The sequence below is a fragment of the Tiliqua scincoides genome, chromosome 11 (assembly GCF_035046505.1).
Source record: "Tiliqua scincoides isolate rTilSci1 chromosome 11, rTilSci1.hap2, whole genome shotgun sequence".
NCBI classification, from domain to species: domain Eukaryota; kingdom Metazoa; phylum Chordata; class Lepidosauria; order Squamata; family Scincidae; genus Tiliqua; species Tiliqua scincoides.
In genome coordinates this window covers 15,967,985-15,987,386 of record NC_089831.1, presented here as the reverse complement: position 1 = coordinate 15,987,386, position 19,402 = coordinate 15,967,985, and the positions used below count along the sequence as shown (strand labels likewise).

Genomic DNA, 19,402 nt, shown 5'->3' with positions numbered 1-19,402 from the left:
CTCTCAGTGTACTGCAGCAGTGTCAGGATAAAGGGACAAACTGGTTTGTGCAACCAGCCCATATATCCTTTGCAAGAGAGCCAACCAAGAGGCTGAGTCAAGCAATCTCAATAATTCAAATGAATTACAAAATGCCAAGCATAACTTATCAATTGTACCTAAGTGGTATTACATTACACCAAACCATCATTTATGCAAATTTTGCTTGATTTCTGGTGTGGAATCTTTGGCACCCCTTTACTAGATAATTGGAAAACACAATTCTGTTTGCAAAGGAAAAGATCAACAGTTTTCATTCATTCTTATTGTTAATCTACTTTTAGCAGGAGAGAGAGGGGGAAAAAAAACACAAAATCCTTGAAGAGCAAGAGGGAGCTTGCTAGCTTTTAACACTCAAGACGTCCTTCCTCCTTCTGTAAATTCTAAGAGCAGCTACTAAACTATCAAACAATGGGGAAGCTACTAAAGAGAAGTGTGATTCATACATAACCAAAGAAGGTGATTAGCTGTTGTTGTCTAACAATGGAGAAGTGTCAGGATGCCTGCAAATGAATTAGGAATGTGCTATATATCTTGGGGCTGTTTCAGGAGCGCATCTCATTTATATTCCAACCTGTGCCCATCTTTATTGTCATTTGGATTGCACGTTTTAAAATGAGATTAGGGCAAATTGAAAAATACCTGTAATTTCTCGCCATAATTTCACAGTCAGATGGCAGGTGGCTCCATTCCCAACAAAGCAGGGATCTGGCTGGATGAAGTACCAGCCGATAGACTGAAGTTGGAGATCAGCAAAGGGTGGTGTCTAACACAAGCAGCATTGTCCATTGTTGTACAGATATTTAGGGCCCAATCCTGTCTACAGTACAACCACATATACAATGCAACCACAATGCAGCCCCAAGATAAGGGAACAAATGTTCTCTTATCTTGATGAGGCGTCCATGACTTTTCCCCCACCGCAGACTACAGAATACACCCAGTTGACACAGCTGCATCAGCGCTGGAAAGTTGGATAGGATTGGAGCCTTAGGACCCAATGCTATCCAACTTTCCAGCACTAGAGCAACCACAATGCAGCCCCGAGGTAAGGGAACAAATTTTCCCATACCTTGAGGAGGCCTCTATGACTGTCTCTCCAACACAGGAAGCAGTACATACCCCACAGCAGCACTGGCCCTGGAAAACTGGAGAGGATTGAGCCCACAGTCTCTCCAAGTTTCCTATTGAAGCTTAACTCACCATCCTTGCTGATCACAGCTTCCCCTTTTCATCTAACTACTTGGTTCTTAGACAGCATCCTGGAAAACACCGCTTGGTCCTTTAATCATTTAAATAGCCTCCTGGGACCAAGATCTCTCAGGAATCACCATCTCCTACCATCACATCTCCTCCTTGTCATGTTCTTCATGAGGCTTCTCAGGCTATCCTTGCATTCCTGCCACTGGTGAAAGTTCAGAAGTTGGCTAGGATTCAGTTGCACCCGGATTACAGCATGATTTTCTCAGACAAGTGTCCTTGCAACTTTTGAATGAGCAACTTAGGTTTCTTTCAGCGAGCATTTTTTTAGTTGTTTTTTTTAATCGTTATCAGATCCTGCTGTAAGAGATGTCCCAGCCCTCAACCATACCCCTGATGCAGAAGGTTTTGGAGCTCAATCCCTGGCATTTCAAGTTAAAAGGTCTCAGGGCTAGTAGGAAAGACTAGATTCTCTTGCCTGGAGAACTTGGAGAACCTTTGCCAATCAAAGGAGACAATCCCAGGCTGAATGAGCAAACATTGTTACTTCCTATAAGCCAATTTCATATGTTCTTCATGGAAAACAAAATGTTAAAGAGCTTCAGTGACTATCTTCTTATCCTCACAATGAAGCAGACCTCCAGGGCCAAATACCTCACCTCTCCCTTACATTCATTGCCTGAAATCAACCATGTCTTGAATAATATAACTGTTCAGTTCCTCACTAACAGCCCAATTCTGAAGCAGCAGGGTTGCTGGGCCTATGCTGTATCCAGTGCGAGAATGTAGCAGGCTGGAGGTCTCCTTGGGTTAAGGGAACATTAGTTCCCTTACCCTGTGTTGAGCCCCAGCCTGTTCAGTGGGGCTACATAGATCTAAGAGGCCAGCTAAATTGCTGGTGCAGAACAGAAAAGCCCGGTGTAGGGCTTTCAGGCTCAGAGTGGGAGTTAGGATATGGTGGAGGCTTCCTCCATCATCCCGCCCCTAAAATCCCTTCCCCACCTCTGTTCCCCCCCCCCCCGCCCCTCTGCTGCCCAGCCCAGCATTTACCTGCCCCAGCAACTATGGGGCAACACGGGGCAGGCCTTCCCTCTAGTGCTGCTTACTCCCTGGGTGTTGAAACTGTGCTTTTACAACCCCCAGTGCCAGCACTGCAATCACTCACTGAGCATTGAATTGGGATGTAACACTAATATAAAAGGATTTAAATGCACACATCTACAAAATACATCACCAACTTCCAATGCATTTCCTTGGGGGTGGGTGGGTGGAAACTCCCCTGGCACATTCTTTAAATGTAGGAAGTTTGGAAAGAGTACAACCTGTGGCGGTAAGTTCACTTACTCCTCTGTATAATTACATGATGGCAAAAGTCTCAACTTGCTAATGGTCCTCCTGCAAAAGCATGCACATGATTAATTCAGCTCTAAACCCCCATTTCTGTTCAGTAACAGTTTGGTCGAGGCCTTCCTGTCTTTGTGGCAGCTGCAGTTTTCAGAAATACACTCAGATTGGGTTCCAAAATGGCCAGTTGCTGGAGGAACAATTGTCTCCGGGTCCCTTCTGCTTAAGTCAAGAGGTGACTTTGCTCTGCAGAAAGGACAGGTGGGTTGTGAAAAATTTACAGCCTCTGAGTGACAAGCTCAGAAAGTCTGAACAGTTAACCTCCTCCTACACGCACCATCTTTTCCTTCACTTGCACCTTCCAGAGATCCACACACCACCTTTAGGGACTGCCACTCTACACCAGGGACACTGCCCAATTGCCTGGTTAATATTCATGAGAAGCAGATGGCAGGTTGGCCATCCAGAAATGCTCCTGCTCCATCTGCCCAGTAGAAACATTGGACAGGATGTTCATTCTCAGCTAAGCAAAGTTACAGAGTCACTCACAAACAGAGCAGCAGTCACCAGCAAGGTTTAGCAAACACCCATTCAGCTGGTTCTGTAACCGGCAGTTAATTTATAATAAGACAACTGCCATGGCTAAAATCTTCCTGGGTCACACCCTCTGCCATAGAACTTCTGCCCCCTGATCCCAGATCCAGAGGGACTGGTTGTGATTACTCAATGATGGGAAAAATTCGCTCCGAAGATTCCTAGAGGCACATCTTCCTAGGACCCCTTATGCGCGGGCAGGTGCTTCACCTTTATCAATCACCATTCCTTTAAAAGAAAAACTTTGTGCCTTTTGTATATTAGTTGTATCTTATTGTCAGCCACTTTGAAGGCATGTTACCATGTATAAATAGCAAATAAATGATTGGGTGTGACCACAGAAAGGGTCCTCTCTCCATCCACCTAACCCCTCCGTTTTGTTTCAGTTTTTCCTGGCCATTCTTTGATGGTTCCTCCCGACCTTTGCATTCTTTCTTTGCAACAACCCTACATAAGAACAGCCCCACTGGATCAGGCCATAGGCCCATCTAGTCCAGCTTCCTGTATCTCACAGCGGCCCACCAAATGCCCCAGGGAGCACACCAGATAACAAGAGACCTCATCCTGGTGCCCTCCCTTGCATTGGCATTCTGACATAGCCCATTTCTAAAATCAGGAGGTTGCACATACACATCATGGCTTGTAACCCGTAATGGATTTTTCCTGCAGAAACTTGTCCAATCCCCTTTTAAAGGTGCCCAGGCCAGATGCCATCACCACATCCTGCGGCAAGGAGTTCCACAGACCAACCACACACTGAGTAAAGAAATATTTTCTTTTGTCTGTCCTAACCCTCCCAACACTCAATTTTAGTGGATGTCCCCTGGTTCTGGTATTATGTGAGAGTGTAAAGAGCATCTCCCTATCCACTCTGTCCATCCCCTGCATAATTTTGTATGTCTCAATCATGTCCGCCCTCAAGCGTCTCTTTTCTAGGCTGAAGAGGCCCAAACGCCGTAGCCTTTCCTCATAAGGAAGGTGCCCCAGCCCCGTAATCATCTTAGTCGCTCTCTTTTGCACCTTTTCCATTTCCACTATGTCTTTTTTGAGATGCGGCAACCAGAACTGGACACAATACTCCAGGTGTGGCCTTACCATCGATTTGTACAACGGCATTATAATACTAACCGTTTTGTTCTCAATACCCTTCCTAATGATCCCAAGCATAGAATTGGCCTTCTTCACTGCCACCGCACATTGGGTCGACACTTTCATCGACCTGTCCACCACCACCCCAAGATCTCTCTCCTGATCTGTCACAGACAGCTCAGAACCCATCAGCCTATATCTAAAGTTTTGATTTTTTGCCCCAATGTGCATGACTTTACACTTACTGACATTGAAGTGCATCTGCCATTTTGCTGCCCTTTCTGCCAGTCTGGAGAGATCCTTCTGGAGCTCCTCACAATCACTTCTGGTCTTTACCACTCGGAAAAGTTTGGTGTCGTCTGCAAACTTAGCCACTTCACTGCTCAACCCTGTCTCCAGGTCATTTATGAAGAGGTTGAAAAGCACCGGTCCCAGGACAGATCCTTGGGGCACACCGCTTTTCACCTCTCTCCATTGTGAAAATTGCCCATTGACACCCACTCTCTGCTTCCTGGCCTCCAACCAGTTCTCAATCCACGAGAGGACCTGTCCTCTAATTCCCTGACTGTGGAGTTTTTTCAGTAGCCTTTGGTGAGGGACCGTGTCAAACGCCTTCTGAAAGTCCAGATATATAATGTCCACGGGTTCTCCCGCATCCACATGCCTGTTGACCTTTTCAAAGAATTCTATAAGGTTTGTGAGGCAAGACTTACTCTTACAGAAGCCATGCTGACTCTCCCTCAGCAAGGCCTGTTCATCTATGTGTTTTGAGATCCTATCTTTGATGAGGCATTCCACCATCTTACACGGTATGGATGTTAGGCTGACCGGCCTATAGTTTCCCGGGTCCCCCCTCTTTCCCTTTTTAAAAATAGGCGTGACATTTGCTATCCTCCAATCTTCTGGTACCGTGGCCGTTTTGAGGGACAAGTTGCATACCTTAGTCAAGAGGTCTGCAACTTCATTCTTCAATTCCTTAATAACCCTTGGGTGTATGCCATCAGGGCCCGGTGACTTATTGATCTTTAATTTATCAATGAGGTCTGAAACATCTTCTCTTTTAACCTCTATATCTTCTCTTTTAACCTATATCTTTCTATTTAACCCTGTGAGGTAGGTTAGACAGAAAGGGAATGACTGGAGCAAGACCACTCAGTGAGCTTCATAGCTTAGTGGGGACTTGAACTCGGGTCTCTCTAGTGCTCTAATTACTACCCCACGCTCACTCTCTTGTGATAGCCCTTTAGAGTCTCCAAACAGCTTCACATATGTTATCTTAGGGCACAATCCTAACCAGGTCTACTCAGAAGTAAGTTCTATTTTGTTCAATGGGGCTTACTCTCAGAAAAGTTTAGTTAGGATCGCAACCTCAGTAATCCTTACAACTGTGTTGCAAGGTAGGTTCATATTATGATCCCCATATTACAGATGAGATGAAAGAAAATGGTTTGCTTAAACCTGCCTTGTGAGTATGAACACAGAGGCAAGAACTTATTATTTATTATTATTTATTATTTGTAGAACACCACCTGTGTGCATGGCAATTTATGTGGAGTGAGAAGAAAGGTCCCTGTCCCAAAGAGCTTACAGTCTTGGGGATTTTGTGGTTCTCACTTACATGCTCTGCTATGATTCCTTGACTAACAGCCAGTTACCCATGTCGATTAGTGTTTTCCTTCTCTTTCTCCCTTAATTTGCCTTTCCTTTCTTTTTGTGCCAACTGTATCTTAGATACTTATCACTGAGGGAAAGAGGGGGAGAGGAAGCCTTAAAAGCTGAAAGGCCCATGACACCAATAAGGACTTGGCAGAGATGTTTAGGCTGATGAAAGAGAATAAATGCCACTTTCAAATTAGCAGATGCCCCCCGAAACCATTACACAGTGCAGTGTTAAACGGGAACAGTTCAAAGCCATGAATTTCGTTTTGTTAAAGGGGATTTACAGCCACTCTTTATTTTGATGTGTAATGTTACATGCACATTAAATACAGGGTGGTTTAGGAATTTCTGTCTGATGGGAGAGGACTATTAAGCTTGAGCGGCAGAGGAGGAACATAATGGTTGTTCTTGGCTCGAGAACATCTTCTCCTTTGCAAACATGGGTAAACTCAGATGTGGGGTGCAGGGTGGTGTGCAAAGGGCTCCATTTCAGACTTCAGTAGTTGGAAAAGATGGACCAATTCATGCATATTTATCACTCGGTCACTGCAGCCTCAAGAAATTATTCACATGTGCGAAGCAGCCATTGCAGGTCAAACACTAGAAGCTGAACTTTCATATCGCCTCATGCAAAATACTTTTCAGTTCAGACACTTCACACATTCAGGTCATTGAGAGATCAGAGATAAGCGTGCTATATTCTTGTTGAATCTGCCGGTACACCATCACTTTGGTGATGTCACCTTGCAATGTCCCTTTGTGAGCTACAGTTGCAGTAGGCACTGGGATTTTTCTTTACCTGTTTTGTGTTTGTTTTACATGGATATGTTTGGAGTGTGCAGAATGTTGTCAGGTCTAACTGAGTCAATGCAGAGGACTGGCTAGATCCAAGGACCCTCAAGAGCTGGGGCTAGGCTGCTGATCCACCTGGGGCTATATGGTAGCGTATCAGAGAACCCCCTTCAGTCCAGTACAGACTGCTAGTATCAGGATTGGTGACAGCTGGGCTGTAAGAGGTCCCTGGATTGGCCAACCTGAATGCAAACATCCATAGCCTGATGTTTATCACCAATAGAGGTAAGAAAATGAAAACTACTCTTGACAGTTTCCAGGTAATGCCATTCTTCACTCCCTTTCATCATGCATACACCAGCCCCACACACAAGCATGTGTGCACACCCACGAATGCTGTAACATTTGGCAGCCATCTTCCCTGCCTGGCAGCCACCCTCTTTGGCTGTTAGCATATTCTGTGTGACTCCCATCCCCTGGGAACTTTCCGCTTTCCCACTGGACCAGTGTTTCTTAACCAGTGGTACGGGTACCAACAGTAGTACTTGAGGTGGTATAAAATATATAACAATATAGTGGTACTCACTGGTCTCTTGGATACCTGCCTCCCGGCAGTGAGACCAGGAACTCAACACAACCAACTGCAGTAGGAGGCTCGGCTCAATGGGCAGAGCTCCAAAGCATGCTTTTCTATGCTTGAAAAAGCCCTCCCGTCCGCCCCGAGCCTCTAACTGGTGTTTTTTGCATCGCATCTGGCTTCCCAATCCAGAAATAACTGGCAATGATGTCACTGCCAGTTATTTCCAGTGGTGCTTCCAGTGGCACTTAGGGGAACCATGTGAAGTGGTGTGGCAGAGGACCAACATTGAGAAACACTGCACTGGACCATTCCCATGAGAAGCTGAGAATATAGACTTGGAACAGTGACCTGCGCCACTGCAGCTGTTTGGTGTTATGAGAATAGGATTATAAACTGCATTTTTGTGTGTTTACCCCAGAAGCTGAAGGCAATGCTTATTCTTACCTACATCCACTTAGCTGCACCTGCTTGATAGCCCTTTTCCCAAGTGATGGAACTTGTGCCACTTCAGCCTTAAATACTTAAATCTACATAAGCGCCTGTGTTCAGCCATTGCTTTGCTCTCAGGCCTTGCTGGACGCTGGCAGGCTGTTGTTGTCCATTAAAGGCCCAATCCAATCCAATCCAATTTTCCAGTGCCGGTGCAACTGTGCTAATGGGGCATGCACTGCATCTTGTAGTGGGGCAGCAGTCACAGAGGCCTCCTTAAGGTATGGGAACATTTGTTCCCTTACCATGGGGCTGCATTGTAGTTTCACCAGGGCTGGAAAATTGGATAGGATTGGGCCCTAAGTCACCTAGAAGTGCTTCTGTAAGTCTTATGCCTGGAGGTGCTCCTGTAATAATAATAATAATAATAATAATAATAATAATAATAATACAGGTATTTATATACCGCCTTTCTTGGTTGTCAGATTTCTCCTCAGACTTTATTCAAGGCGGTTTACATAGGCAGGCTATTTAAATCCACATAGGGATTTTTACAATTGAAAGAAGGTTCTATCTTTCAAGAAGCACAACATTTCAGATGTTTCTTTCTGATCTGGTTTCACATTCTGGCCTCCATCCTCCCACGCTCAGAGCAGATGAAATAACTCGGCTCAGCTTGTCAGCTGCTTCAAGGTCGCACGGTGCCGGTGGCCGCCAACTGGCGACCTTCAGATGTTATCCTGTAGTTGATGCTCTTAAGACTCTAGACAAATAAATCTCTTTTATGACAACCTTGGGCTAGACTTGCTTCTTCCTTAGAACCCAAAGAACATCCAGCCCGCGGCCAGAACTAGGGCCTGGAACAAATGCGCAAGAAGAGGATGGGGGAAAGTCAGCAGGTGGGGGAGTTGGCAGGTGGGTTTGGGCACTCCCCATAGATTGCCTCCTATCCCAGCACGCTGCCTGAGGCAAAGGGCTCAGCTAACATCATGACTGGGCAGCCCTGTGTAATCTTGAGAATGACTCTGCTGGAATGGGAAATCATGATGAGTAGTGTGTGTGTGTCTGTATGTGTGTGTGTGTGTGTGTGTGTGTGTGTGAGAGAGAGAGAGAGAGAGAGGTGGTTAATGTTGATTTTTTCCCCTCCTGTCCTGCCCACCAGCAGGGCACATGGATTATATTTCTGCTGGTACAAGGTGCCAAAGAGAGCATAATGGAGTATCTGCCTCCAGCAATTGTGTCAGCCAGAGCACAAATGGGAACTGGAGCCAGTCTGGCTCAGAAAGTACAGAGGGAACAGATCTGTGAGATGACAGGAGCCTCCTGTTTCACATTTTCAGCATGACGACTTAATTTGACGCGCTGGAGTATAACCCCTTTTTCTCTAGTGGTGTAGATTTTTTTTTCTGAAACATCCCGCCAAAATGGCTGAAGAAAAATTTGTGGTAACTGGCAGGAATGACTGAGCTTCCCTTCCCCCTCCTATCCATATGGTGCCCTGAAGGCAAGGCTCACCGTGAAAGGTCCAACAGGAAAGGGTCTTCCCTGACACACTTTGAGATCAGCGCCAGTGGTATCACTAGGGTTTCCATCACCCAGTGTGGGAGGCCAGTGTGCCACCCCAATGATGCACCTCCTCCCATGCATTGGGTGGAACAACATCCTAGGCAATAGGAGTTGTGATGCACCATTGCCCCATCCCTGTGATCCCCAGGATCGTGTCGCTAACAGGGGTGAAAGGGGGCTATTTTTACTTACTGAAGGTTGCTAGCAGCTGCAGGAGTTGCGGGAAGCCCTGAGCAGCCCTCCCAGATGCTTAGAACGTTAGGATGTTGAGAAAAACAGGTCGGTAAGCACTTCCTGGTTGCTTGGTGATTGGTTTTTCTCAACATTCTAGCATTCTACCATGAGTTCCCTTATCTGATGTGGGTACAGCCCAGGATGCAGGTCTCTTGTTATCTTGTGTGCTCCCTGGGGCATTTGGTGGGCCGCTGTGAGATACAGGAAGCTGGACTAGATGGGCCTATGGCCTGATCCAGCGGGGCTGTTCTTATGTTCTTATGCTCCCTGGGGCATTTGGTGGGCCGCTGTGAGATACAGGAAGCTGGACTAGATGGGCCTATGGCCTGATCCAGCGGGGCTGTTCTTATGTTCTTATGCTCCCTGGGGCATTTGGTGGGCCGCTGTGAGATACTAGATGGGCCTATGGCCTGATCCAGTGGGGCTCTTCTTATGTTCTTAAACTACAATTCCCAGGAGGCCTTGCAGGTCTTCTTGTTATCTGGTGTGCTCCCTGGGGCATTTGGTGGGCTGCTGTGAGATATAGGAAGCTGGACTAGATGGGCCTATGGCCTGATCCAGTGGGGCTGTTCTTATGTTCTTATGAGTGGTAGCCTGGCCTGATCCTTATGCACGAGTAGATCAGTTCAAGGAGAATTAATTTAAAATAATCAATTTTACTGTTTGTGTCTTCAGCTTTTGTGGATGTATTTGCACAGAGATGGAGGCACTCGGCAGCAAAATGTCTTTGCCAAAGTCACTCCAGAAAAGGAGTAATTGCCCGCAGACTTAATCAGAGCCTTAAAGCCATCATTCCTTCACAAAGGGGGATTTCACTATGGGAATACTAGACTTCTGGCACTCTGAGGTCAGACAGGTGTGCTGGTTGGCTGGTACAGAATCATCCATCACTTTAGAGAAACGATGTATGGAAGCAATGCTGCAGAAAGATACAATTTCAGGCAAACGGAGGTGTGATAGCTAATAGATTGGCCGTTGTCTCTTTGCAGATCCACCTCTCGTCAATCTGTCAGTAGAACCTCAGCCTGTCCTTGAGGACAACACAGTAAAGTTTCACTGCTCTGCTAAAGCCAACCCTGCGGTCACCCAGTACAGGTAAGACAATCCAGAAAGTGTTGTCATTTGTTGTTGCTTGTGTGCTTACTTTAGGCTGCTCAGTCCCAGGGCGCTACTTCTACTGACTGCCCTTCTTGCTATCAAGTTGCTGCTTTTCTTAACTGAGCCCTTAATGATCAGGGCTGGCTAGTTGTTGTATAGATAGAACATTGGTCCTTAACACCAAGCTTGATGTGACAGGTAGTGCTTCTTATTGCATGAAGACAGTGACGGAAGGACACAGAATGAGTGGGGTGTGGCGCGGTGTTGAGACAGTGGGATGGTGCAGGCCAGGTCCAACACTAAATGGAAGTTTTCAGGGGGGTTTGGAGCAATGGAGGTTGGTTGGCAGAACAGAGGCAGACTTTGTCTCAGAGATGTCCAGAGAAGATATCCAGAAAGTGTGAATGGCAGGGAGTTCCTCTCCTCGTGTTCACATGAATCGACCGAAAGACAGAGAGATGCATTCTCCCAAAGTAGGGAAAGCACACAAATTTAAGCAGGGGAAATATGCACACCTGCTTTCATTGGGAGAGAGGAGCCCAGAGGCATTTATGGTGCATTGCTGCTTGCCCAATCTGAGCAATGAAGCAAGAGCCAGGAACCAGGAGTCAAAAGCCAAAGGGACTTTTGCCCAGAATGGTCCCAGCCTGGATGCCTTAACAGCCCATCCTGTTGAGAGACAATCAATGGCAAGTATTTATTTATTTGTACAGGTATTTATATACCGTCTTTCTTTGGTCGTCAGATTTCTCCTCAGACTTTAATCCAAGGCGGTTTACATAGGCAGGCTGTTCTAAACCTCAGTAGGGATTTTTACAATTGAATAGTTCTAGTCTTTCATAGAACTCTTCGTTCCAGCTGGATTTCTTCCCGGTCTGGTCTCTCTCTGGCCCTTTGCCTCCCACACTCCAGTAGGTGGGTAGAGCCCAGGGAATTGGAGCATGGGAACCCATTCCTGCTTGCCACAGAAGACATCAGTGCATAGACCCATCAGTAGCTCCCATCACTGTTTGGGAGAAAGGCCATAACTCAGTGGAAGAGTGTGTGCTTTGTATGCAGAAGATCCCAGGTTCAATCTTCTAACTCAGGGAGGGCTAGGAAAGACCCCAGCCTAAAAGAGTGGAGAGCCATTTTCAATCAACGCAAACAGAACAGAGCTAGGTGGATCAATGAGGCAGCAACATATACCCCTGGGAACATCCAAAGCAACTGCAAGGGGATTTGCCAGTAGGGCTAGACCTGTTAGTCACCAGGGAGTTTGTTTCTGCTTCCTCCCCTCCCCCCCCCCAAAAAAAAACCACTTCTGAGAGCTTGTGAGTTGAACAGCATTAATGCAATTGAATAGCTAGTGGTAAAGAATCGATCTTGCCCTTGACCCAATGCAACAGGGAAGACCTCTACAGATTTGTCTGTAGCAGATGAAGGTGGCAATGAACCTGCCAACAAGTACCCTGGAAACTTCTTTTGTGTTGATGATGTTGTTATTGCTTGGTAATGGGTTCCAATTTTTTCGGCATTGTGGCTGTCTGTGTGCTTTGTTACACCCACAGCAGCTCCTTCCCGATCCAGCACACAGCAGCTGTTTAGAGAGTCCTGGCAGCAAGCTGGTTGAACCATCTGCTTGGGGATGTTGCTGACGGAACACACACCCTGAGTGAACAATCTGCGACGGAGAGATTTGCTTTATTTTTATGCCTCCTACACAGTCTTTTGCATTCCTTGATATACAACTTCATTAGCTTCCTTTGATTACAACTCTTGCAGTTACATGGTGCCTGGCACTCTTTCTTAGAGACTGGGAAGCACTATCCGCCTGGGACTCCCAAGCTGTTGGGTGTACTATAGGAGCCTTGCATCCAGAGCTGGTTTGCAGGTTGCAGTGAATTCATGCCCCCACCCCACCTCTGCTTGTGCTGTGATACTATGGAAGGGAGCAGAGACCTGTCCAGCAGGCCCTACAGTGTGTTGGAGTCCCCTCTCTCTGTGCCATGATCCTGATTCAGACTGGAGTACTGTGTTAGCTGCTATTTATGATTGAAATATCCGGTATGCAGACCCTAATCTTATGATAGGCCTATTGTTTAGTTTGGCTTGGAGCTCCTCCTGACTGCCTCTCTGGTTGTGGGCTGATGGGGTGAGCAGGAACTGCTGCAGTCCCAGATGCTGCTTCCTACTGGCCAGCAACCATTCCATCTTGCTTCATAGAAAGAAATTGAGGTTTGTTTGCTTTCCCTAGTAGGCAAAAGCAGCTGCTTCTATGTGTACCCCATTCCACAATTCTGTTCATTTGTGTTTATTGTTGGCAACCTTCAGTCTCAAAAGACTATGGTATCGCGCTCTGGATGGTGGTTCTGGCACAGCGTCTAGTGTGGCTGAAAAGGCCAATTTGGGAGTGACAATCCCTTCCACAACGGGAGCAAGTGCAGTCTGTCCCTGGTCTGTCTCCCTGGCTGTGGGCCTTCCTTCTTTGCCTCAGTCTGTTGGCCAAGTGTCTCTTCAAACTGGGAAAGGCCATGCTGCACAGCCTGCCTCCAAGCGGGCCGCTCAGAGGCTAGGGTTTCCCACCTGTTGAGGTCCACTCCTAAGGCCTTCAGATCCCTCTTGCAGATGTCCTTGTATCGCAGCTGTGGTCTACCTGTAGGGCGCTTTCCTTGCACGAGTTCTCCATAGAGGAGATTCTTTGGGATCCGGCCATCATCCATTCTCACGACATGACCGAGCCAACGCAGGCGTCTCTGTTTCAGCAGTGCATACATGCTAGGGATTCCAGCTCGTTCCAGGACTGTGTTGTTTAGAACTTTGTCCTGCCAGGTGATGCTGAGGATGCATCGGAGGCAGCGCATGTGGAATGCATTCAGTCTCCTCTCCCGTTGTGAGCGAAGAGTCCATGACTTGCTGCAGTACAGAAGTGCTCAGGACGCAAGCTCTGTAGACCTGGATCTTGGTATGTTCCGTCAGCTTCTTGTTGGACCAGACTCTCTTTGTGAGCCTGGAAATTGTGTTTATAACAATTTGTAATGAGGCCAAAACCTGGGAGAGTGTCAAGTTGGCTCTTTTCTGAAAGGAAGCCTGAGACAAACACTTGATGCCCTCAAAGCTTACCCAAGTAGCTCTTTAGCATTAGCAGTGTGGTTCTGTACATTTAGCTTCTCTCAATAAGCAGCCTTCAACTTTCCCTTTCCTGGGTTTCGAGTGCTGGGGCACTCCTGAATCTAGCTTTTGGTCCTCATTAGCAGCCTTATTAGAAATCTTGGAGGAACCATTCACATCAGGCTTCCGTAGGTAAAGAGAACATACAGCGTCCATGAGCATATAACAGGCAGTGTCCTCTCTTCTGGTTGCTGTGTTGGAGCTGAACCTTGCAAAGGATGGGAGCCTTCACCACCTCTGTTGAATTGCAAAATCGGTTACATCTATTATCTAAGCCACAGGGAGAGATTTCCTCCTGGTTCTTGAATAGGGCTCTGAAATACCAGGAGGCTGTCTTAACTCCAAAACTTCACCATTCATCTTCATGTGAGCTTAAGCGAATGCTGGGGGAAGGGGGTGTAACTGTTCGGCAAGGCTCTTTGTGTAGCATAACAAGATCATTAAATCTTATAGCTATATGGGCATGATAGATGGACTGAACCTTGCTGGCAAATTTGCCAACTGCCTCAACTAATTTGCACTTAACTCATTTAAGCAGAGCCATGTTTAGGTTTATTAACACTCCCATGTACCTAGACACACCTAGGGCAGTTCGCTCAACTCTGTGTGTTTTAGGAAGACTGATCCGGGCTACTTGCTATTAATCATGACTGTTAATGGTGTCTCTGTGTTCAAAAGCAACATCGCTTTTTAGATACAAAGTGCTGGGGACAGACAGTAGTGGAAGGCTTACATGGAACTTATTCAAGCATTTTTCCTTCTGTACTTGTCCTCAGCTGCAGGTGAACTACTTCTGTTTGGTGTTTTTTTCCCCTTCATTATATACTAACTACATTCTCTGGGTCTCTGTTTTCTTTGGTACGTTGGAACAGTCATCTTAAATCCTGCAACACGTGTAAAGCAGGCAGGGTTCATCTGTGTCGAACTGCTGCCTGAATCCCGATTCTGTCATGCGCCAAGCAGGTGCACCATTCCAAGCTTTACCTAGAGAACTTATGCCCACGTTAAGCTACTTAGTCCCTCTGGCTCAATTTGGCTGCTCTAGCAGCATACAAAACTGTTGTTGACCTTTAGCGCTAACAGGAAGGTTAGCTTGCCTGTGGGGCTACAGGGTCCCTCCTCCTGGTTGTAAAAGCAACTGCTCTTCTGGGAACAGCAGTGCCCCCTCAGCTCTCCACCACCCAGCAGCCATCCCCATTGCAGCAATCCTCAGTGGTCCGTTTGCCCATCTGTCTATCCCAGCCATTTTCAACCTTTTTCAGCTCACGGCACACTGACAAGGCACTAAAGTTGTCAAGGCACGCTACTAGTTTTTAATTATATTATTATGTTACAATTAATTTAATTAATATAACTAAGGGCACAAGCCTAACCAGGTCTGCTCAGAAGTAAGTCCTATTTTGTTCAATGGGGCTTACTCTCAGGGAAGTGTGGTTAGGATTGCAGCCTTAGATCATTACAGGACAATGAAAGAAATTCCCAAGAAGCTTGGAGAGGGAGGTGGTTTCTGGAAAGGAAGAACAATGTTTTGAAGCAGGTCTGTTCAAACTGTTATCAGTTGATATGCTCTGATATGCCAGGAGATGTTGGCAAAGAGAGATGGGACTGAGCATACTGGAGAAACGGGGGGGTGAGGGGCAGTGAGGAGATGTGGCTGAAACAAGTGCAGGATTCACTGGGGTGGGGGGAAGAGAGAGAGAGAGAGAATGGGAGGCAACTGACTCTGGACTTTGGAAGGTGGGGAAGAGGGAGGGGCGGGGAGGGGCGGGGAGGGGCGGTAAGAGGGGTTAACTTCAATTATGATGAGGGGGATGTGTGTGCAGGAGGGGAGGAGGTGGGGGGGAAGAAAAACATCACTTGCCTGCTCATTTATTCAGAAAAAGTGCAACCAAGCCTCTGTACATCTACTCAGAAGTAAGCCCCATTAGAGTCAATGGGGCTTACCCCTAGGTAAGTTTGGACAGGATTGTGGCCCATAGCCTTAAAGCCAAAGCCTTGCCAGGAGCGGCCACGCAGGCAGGGTCACTTTGGGGCATTGCTGGCAAGGAAAAGGGTCTCTCCAGGATCCTTCCCAGCCAGCTGCTTCTGGCTCCGTACCTGCTTCCACCGTCTGGCTCGCCCTCATTCCCTCCTCGCTCTCGCTGCTCACCCTCACTCCCTCCGCGTTCGTTCCCTCCGGGAGCTCTTCCAGGCAGGCTCCTCTGGCTGCCCAGTCAGCACACAGGGCAGGCACCAGCAACAGCAGGAACGTCCAAGCCCCTTCGCGGCTGCCCCTTTTTCTCCTGCCGCCATGTGCGGCGCTGCTTCTCCCACACACGCACAGCTGCTGCCGCCGCCGCAGCCACCGCTGAACTCCTTGGCCCTGTGGCACACCTGAGCAGCCTCACGGCACACCAGTGTGCTGCAGCACAGCGGTTGAAAACCGCTGGTCTACCCATTAGTCAGTCAGTCCATTGGTCAGTCAGCAAGTCCTTAGTCCATCTATCAGTCAGTCGGTCTGCCTGCCAGCTAGTTAGTCCACTCTCCTTCCTCCAACCTTTCCTTCACCTGCTACGCACACCCTTTCCCTTCCTCCAGGTGCTGCTTTAATCCCTGAGGGCCTTGGCACCTCCAAGTGGTTGCAGCTATACAACACACTCACTGCAATCTAAGGCCCTGGTGTTAGCTCCATGCTTCTCAAACCTGCCAGAGCAAGGGGCCGTTGTTGACACCGCACCCTATCTCCTTGAGGAGTCTTGCGCATTCCCATTACATGGTGTGGGTGAATGGGGTTCTGCTAACTTTCTCCTCTGGGTCAGTGTCCAGCATTTCCTCCACACCCACTGGAGGAAGTGGCATGGCACTGGCTGCCAAGGGAGGTCTTAGAAGTGATGCCAGCAACAGTACTGGACTCTGAGGGATAGAGGCAAGCCCCCCCCCAGCCCCTGCCCACTGACAAGGTGCTAAAATTGTCAAGGTGCACCATCAGTGTTTTTTTTTTTAACAAGGTACATCACACTGCTGGTGGGGGTCTCAGAACCCCCAGTTGCCTTTTTATAAATTACCTTCCCCCCCCCCCAATTTCCATGGCACACCTGTGGACCAATTGCGACACACCAATGTGCTGTGGCACAGTGTTGAAAATTGCTGAAAATGGTGGTGGTGGATACCAATGGAGAGAGGTGAGCCCTTCCCATCAACCTCTTGCACCCTGCTGTGCAAGAAGATGGCAGACTGGAGGAGGGTGGCAGACAGGCACAGGGTATACCTTGCCAACTCACTACCACCCCCAACTTGCCACTAGAAACTAAGGTTTCTCTGGGCATCATGAATGGGGACAGCATCTGTATAGCAAAATCTAAGATGGGAGGGTCCATAGTTTCTGTGGCTCATCATCTTGTACCCTCTGTGCGATCAGAGGACACATGGGTAAATGAATTCAGATGCTATCAGCCTAGAGCAGGGGTGCCCAAACCCCGGCCCGGGGGCCACTTGCGGCCCTCAAGGCCTCTCTATGTGGCCCTTAGGGAGCCCCTAGCCTCCAATGAGCCTCTGGCCCTCCAGAGATTTGTTGGAGCCCACACTGGCCCGATGCAACTGCTCTCAGCATGAGGGCAACTGTTTGGCCTCTCGAGTGAGCTGTGGGATGAGGGCTCCCTCCGCTGCTTTTTGTTTCACGTCTGTGATCAGTAGCAGCAGGAAAGGAAAGGCCAGCCTTGCTTAGTGCAAGGCCTTTTATAGGCCTTGAACTACTGCAAGATCTTCATTGATTCATATAAGTTCATCTTTAATATATTCATTTATGTAAATTATTCAAATTTGAAATATAAATTAATTCGGCCCCCGACACGGTGTCAGAGAGATGATGTGGCCCTCCTGCCAAAAACTTTGGACACCCCTGGCCTAGAGAAAAGAGCACACCCTGTTCTTTCCTGCACTAGGGAAGATGTTCCTGTGCTTGGATGACCCAATATTACTTATTTCCTTGAGAAATGCTGACGTTTATCCAGTTTTTCCTAGCAGAGATGCAGCACTTGCCTGTGACCTTGTCGCAGCACCTGGGAGCAAGTTCTTCTTGAGGCATTCTCAGGGATTTTTCTTTTGACAGCTTGGTAACTGTGCATTCCAGCCTTCCCCTTAGCACTATGCCATGCTATTCGCCACGCAGTCGTATCTCAGGGAGAATTTGTGCTTGTGTTTGCATGGGGTTGAGGTTCTTAATTTAAATTTATCCAAGTGCATCGGAGCATTTACTCCAAAGGTTGAGACTTGTTAAAGAGTTGCTGTGCAATTTAAATCTTGTAGCTGCTGCAGAGGGGAAAAAAATATCATAAGAAGCCTTCCAGTGTCAGAAGCTCGCTGAGGGATTAGCTTTGCACAATGGTAGTGCAAACTAACTAAACTAGTGCAGCAACTACTTTTGTTGGTCAGTGCACAGATACTGCCCTAGCACGGCTAGAGGTGGAACACAATGCGCTGCTCTGGTCACCCCGTCTCAAAAAGGATATTGTAGAGGTGGGAAGTGCAGAGAAAAGCAACCAAAATTATCAAGGAGTTTGGAAATTGAAATTGATCGACAGTAGATTGTGGAGAGGCAAAAGTCACATATATTCACAGGAAGTTTAGTCAATTTGTGGAACTCAGTGTCACAAGATGATATTATGGCCAGTGGCTTCAGTGGCTTCTTTAATTCATGGATATTAGTGGCTGTTAGTCATGATGTGTAACGGAACCTCGGGTGTCTGAACACAAGTTTCTGCTGAGCAATGGAATGATAGGTTCATTACCTTCATTCCCTGCTTGTGAGCCCCTCAGAGGCATGTGGTTTGGGAGGAAGTGGACCTGGCTTGGCAGACATGGTGGCTGACAGGCAGGGAGGGAGAAACCTGGTGACCTCACTCTGCCACAGTTTGCTCATCCAGCAGGAGTTTGATGAATCTGGGATCTTTTTCCTAAGCAGTGAGAAACAGTTGGGTTTCTCATGTCACCTGATTCAGAGGGTCAGGAGGATTCTGGATTGTGATAATGGCGTCCCAGCTTTTGAACTGCCTGCAGGTCTCTGATGAAGGATCAGTACCTGCTCTTTGGGATTCATAGTTTGAACCCTGCAATGCTTGACAAATCTGGTTGGCAACCTTCAGTCTCGAAAGACTATGGTATAAACCTACAGCACCCGGTATTCCCAGGCAGTCTCCCATCCAAGTACTAACCAGGCCTGACCCTGCTTAGCTTCCAAGATCAGGCATGTACAGGGTAACAGTTGCTGCTTAGCCCAAATCTACACTATGTTTTAATGGTCATCAGTGCCAATATAAATAATGCGGCTTTGCTGAGCACCTGGCATGGGGCTGCCAGCAGGAAGTTAATACCTGAGAGTCTGTGAAGATGTGGAATGACAGAATGACACCCTAACTCTAGCTCTCAGACCATCCCCTGCTGGAGTGGAGCCTGTGGCTCTTCTTATGTTCTGTGGCTTCCTTTTCTTCCATCCCCCTGTTTAACATGCACATTTTTGCAGGAGAAAATCTGTGATTTTGTCTGTAATCCATGCATTAATGCAGGTTCACTAGATGAGTCCCAAAAGTCTCCATGTTGTAAAAGATGCTAATTAAAATAGATGTAATCAATGCCAGTGCACAGTTACTCAAT

The 19,402-nt window shown here is 47.4% G+C and overlaps 1 protein-coding gene across 3 annotated transcripts in view; it reads left to right on the top strand.

Moving 5' to 3' along the window:
* KIRREL3 (kirre like nephrin family adhesion molecule 3) overlaps window positions 1–19,402 on the top strand; it is a 193,704-nt gene that overhangs the window by 15,626 nt on the left and 158,676 nt on the right. For all 3 annotated transcript variants that reach the window (XM_066639822.1, XM_066639821.1, XM_066639820.1), the window contains exon 3: window positions 10,516–10,621. In XM_066639822.1, coding sequence (XP_066495919.1) covers window positions 10,516–10,621 — 106 coding nt within the window. The remainder of the gene's footprint in view (window positions 1–10,515; window positions 10,622–19,402) is intronic.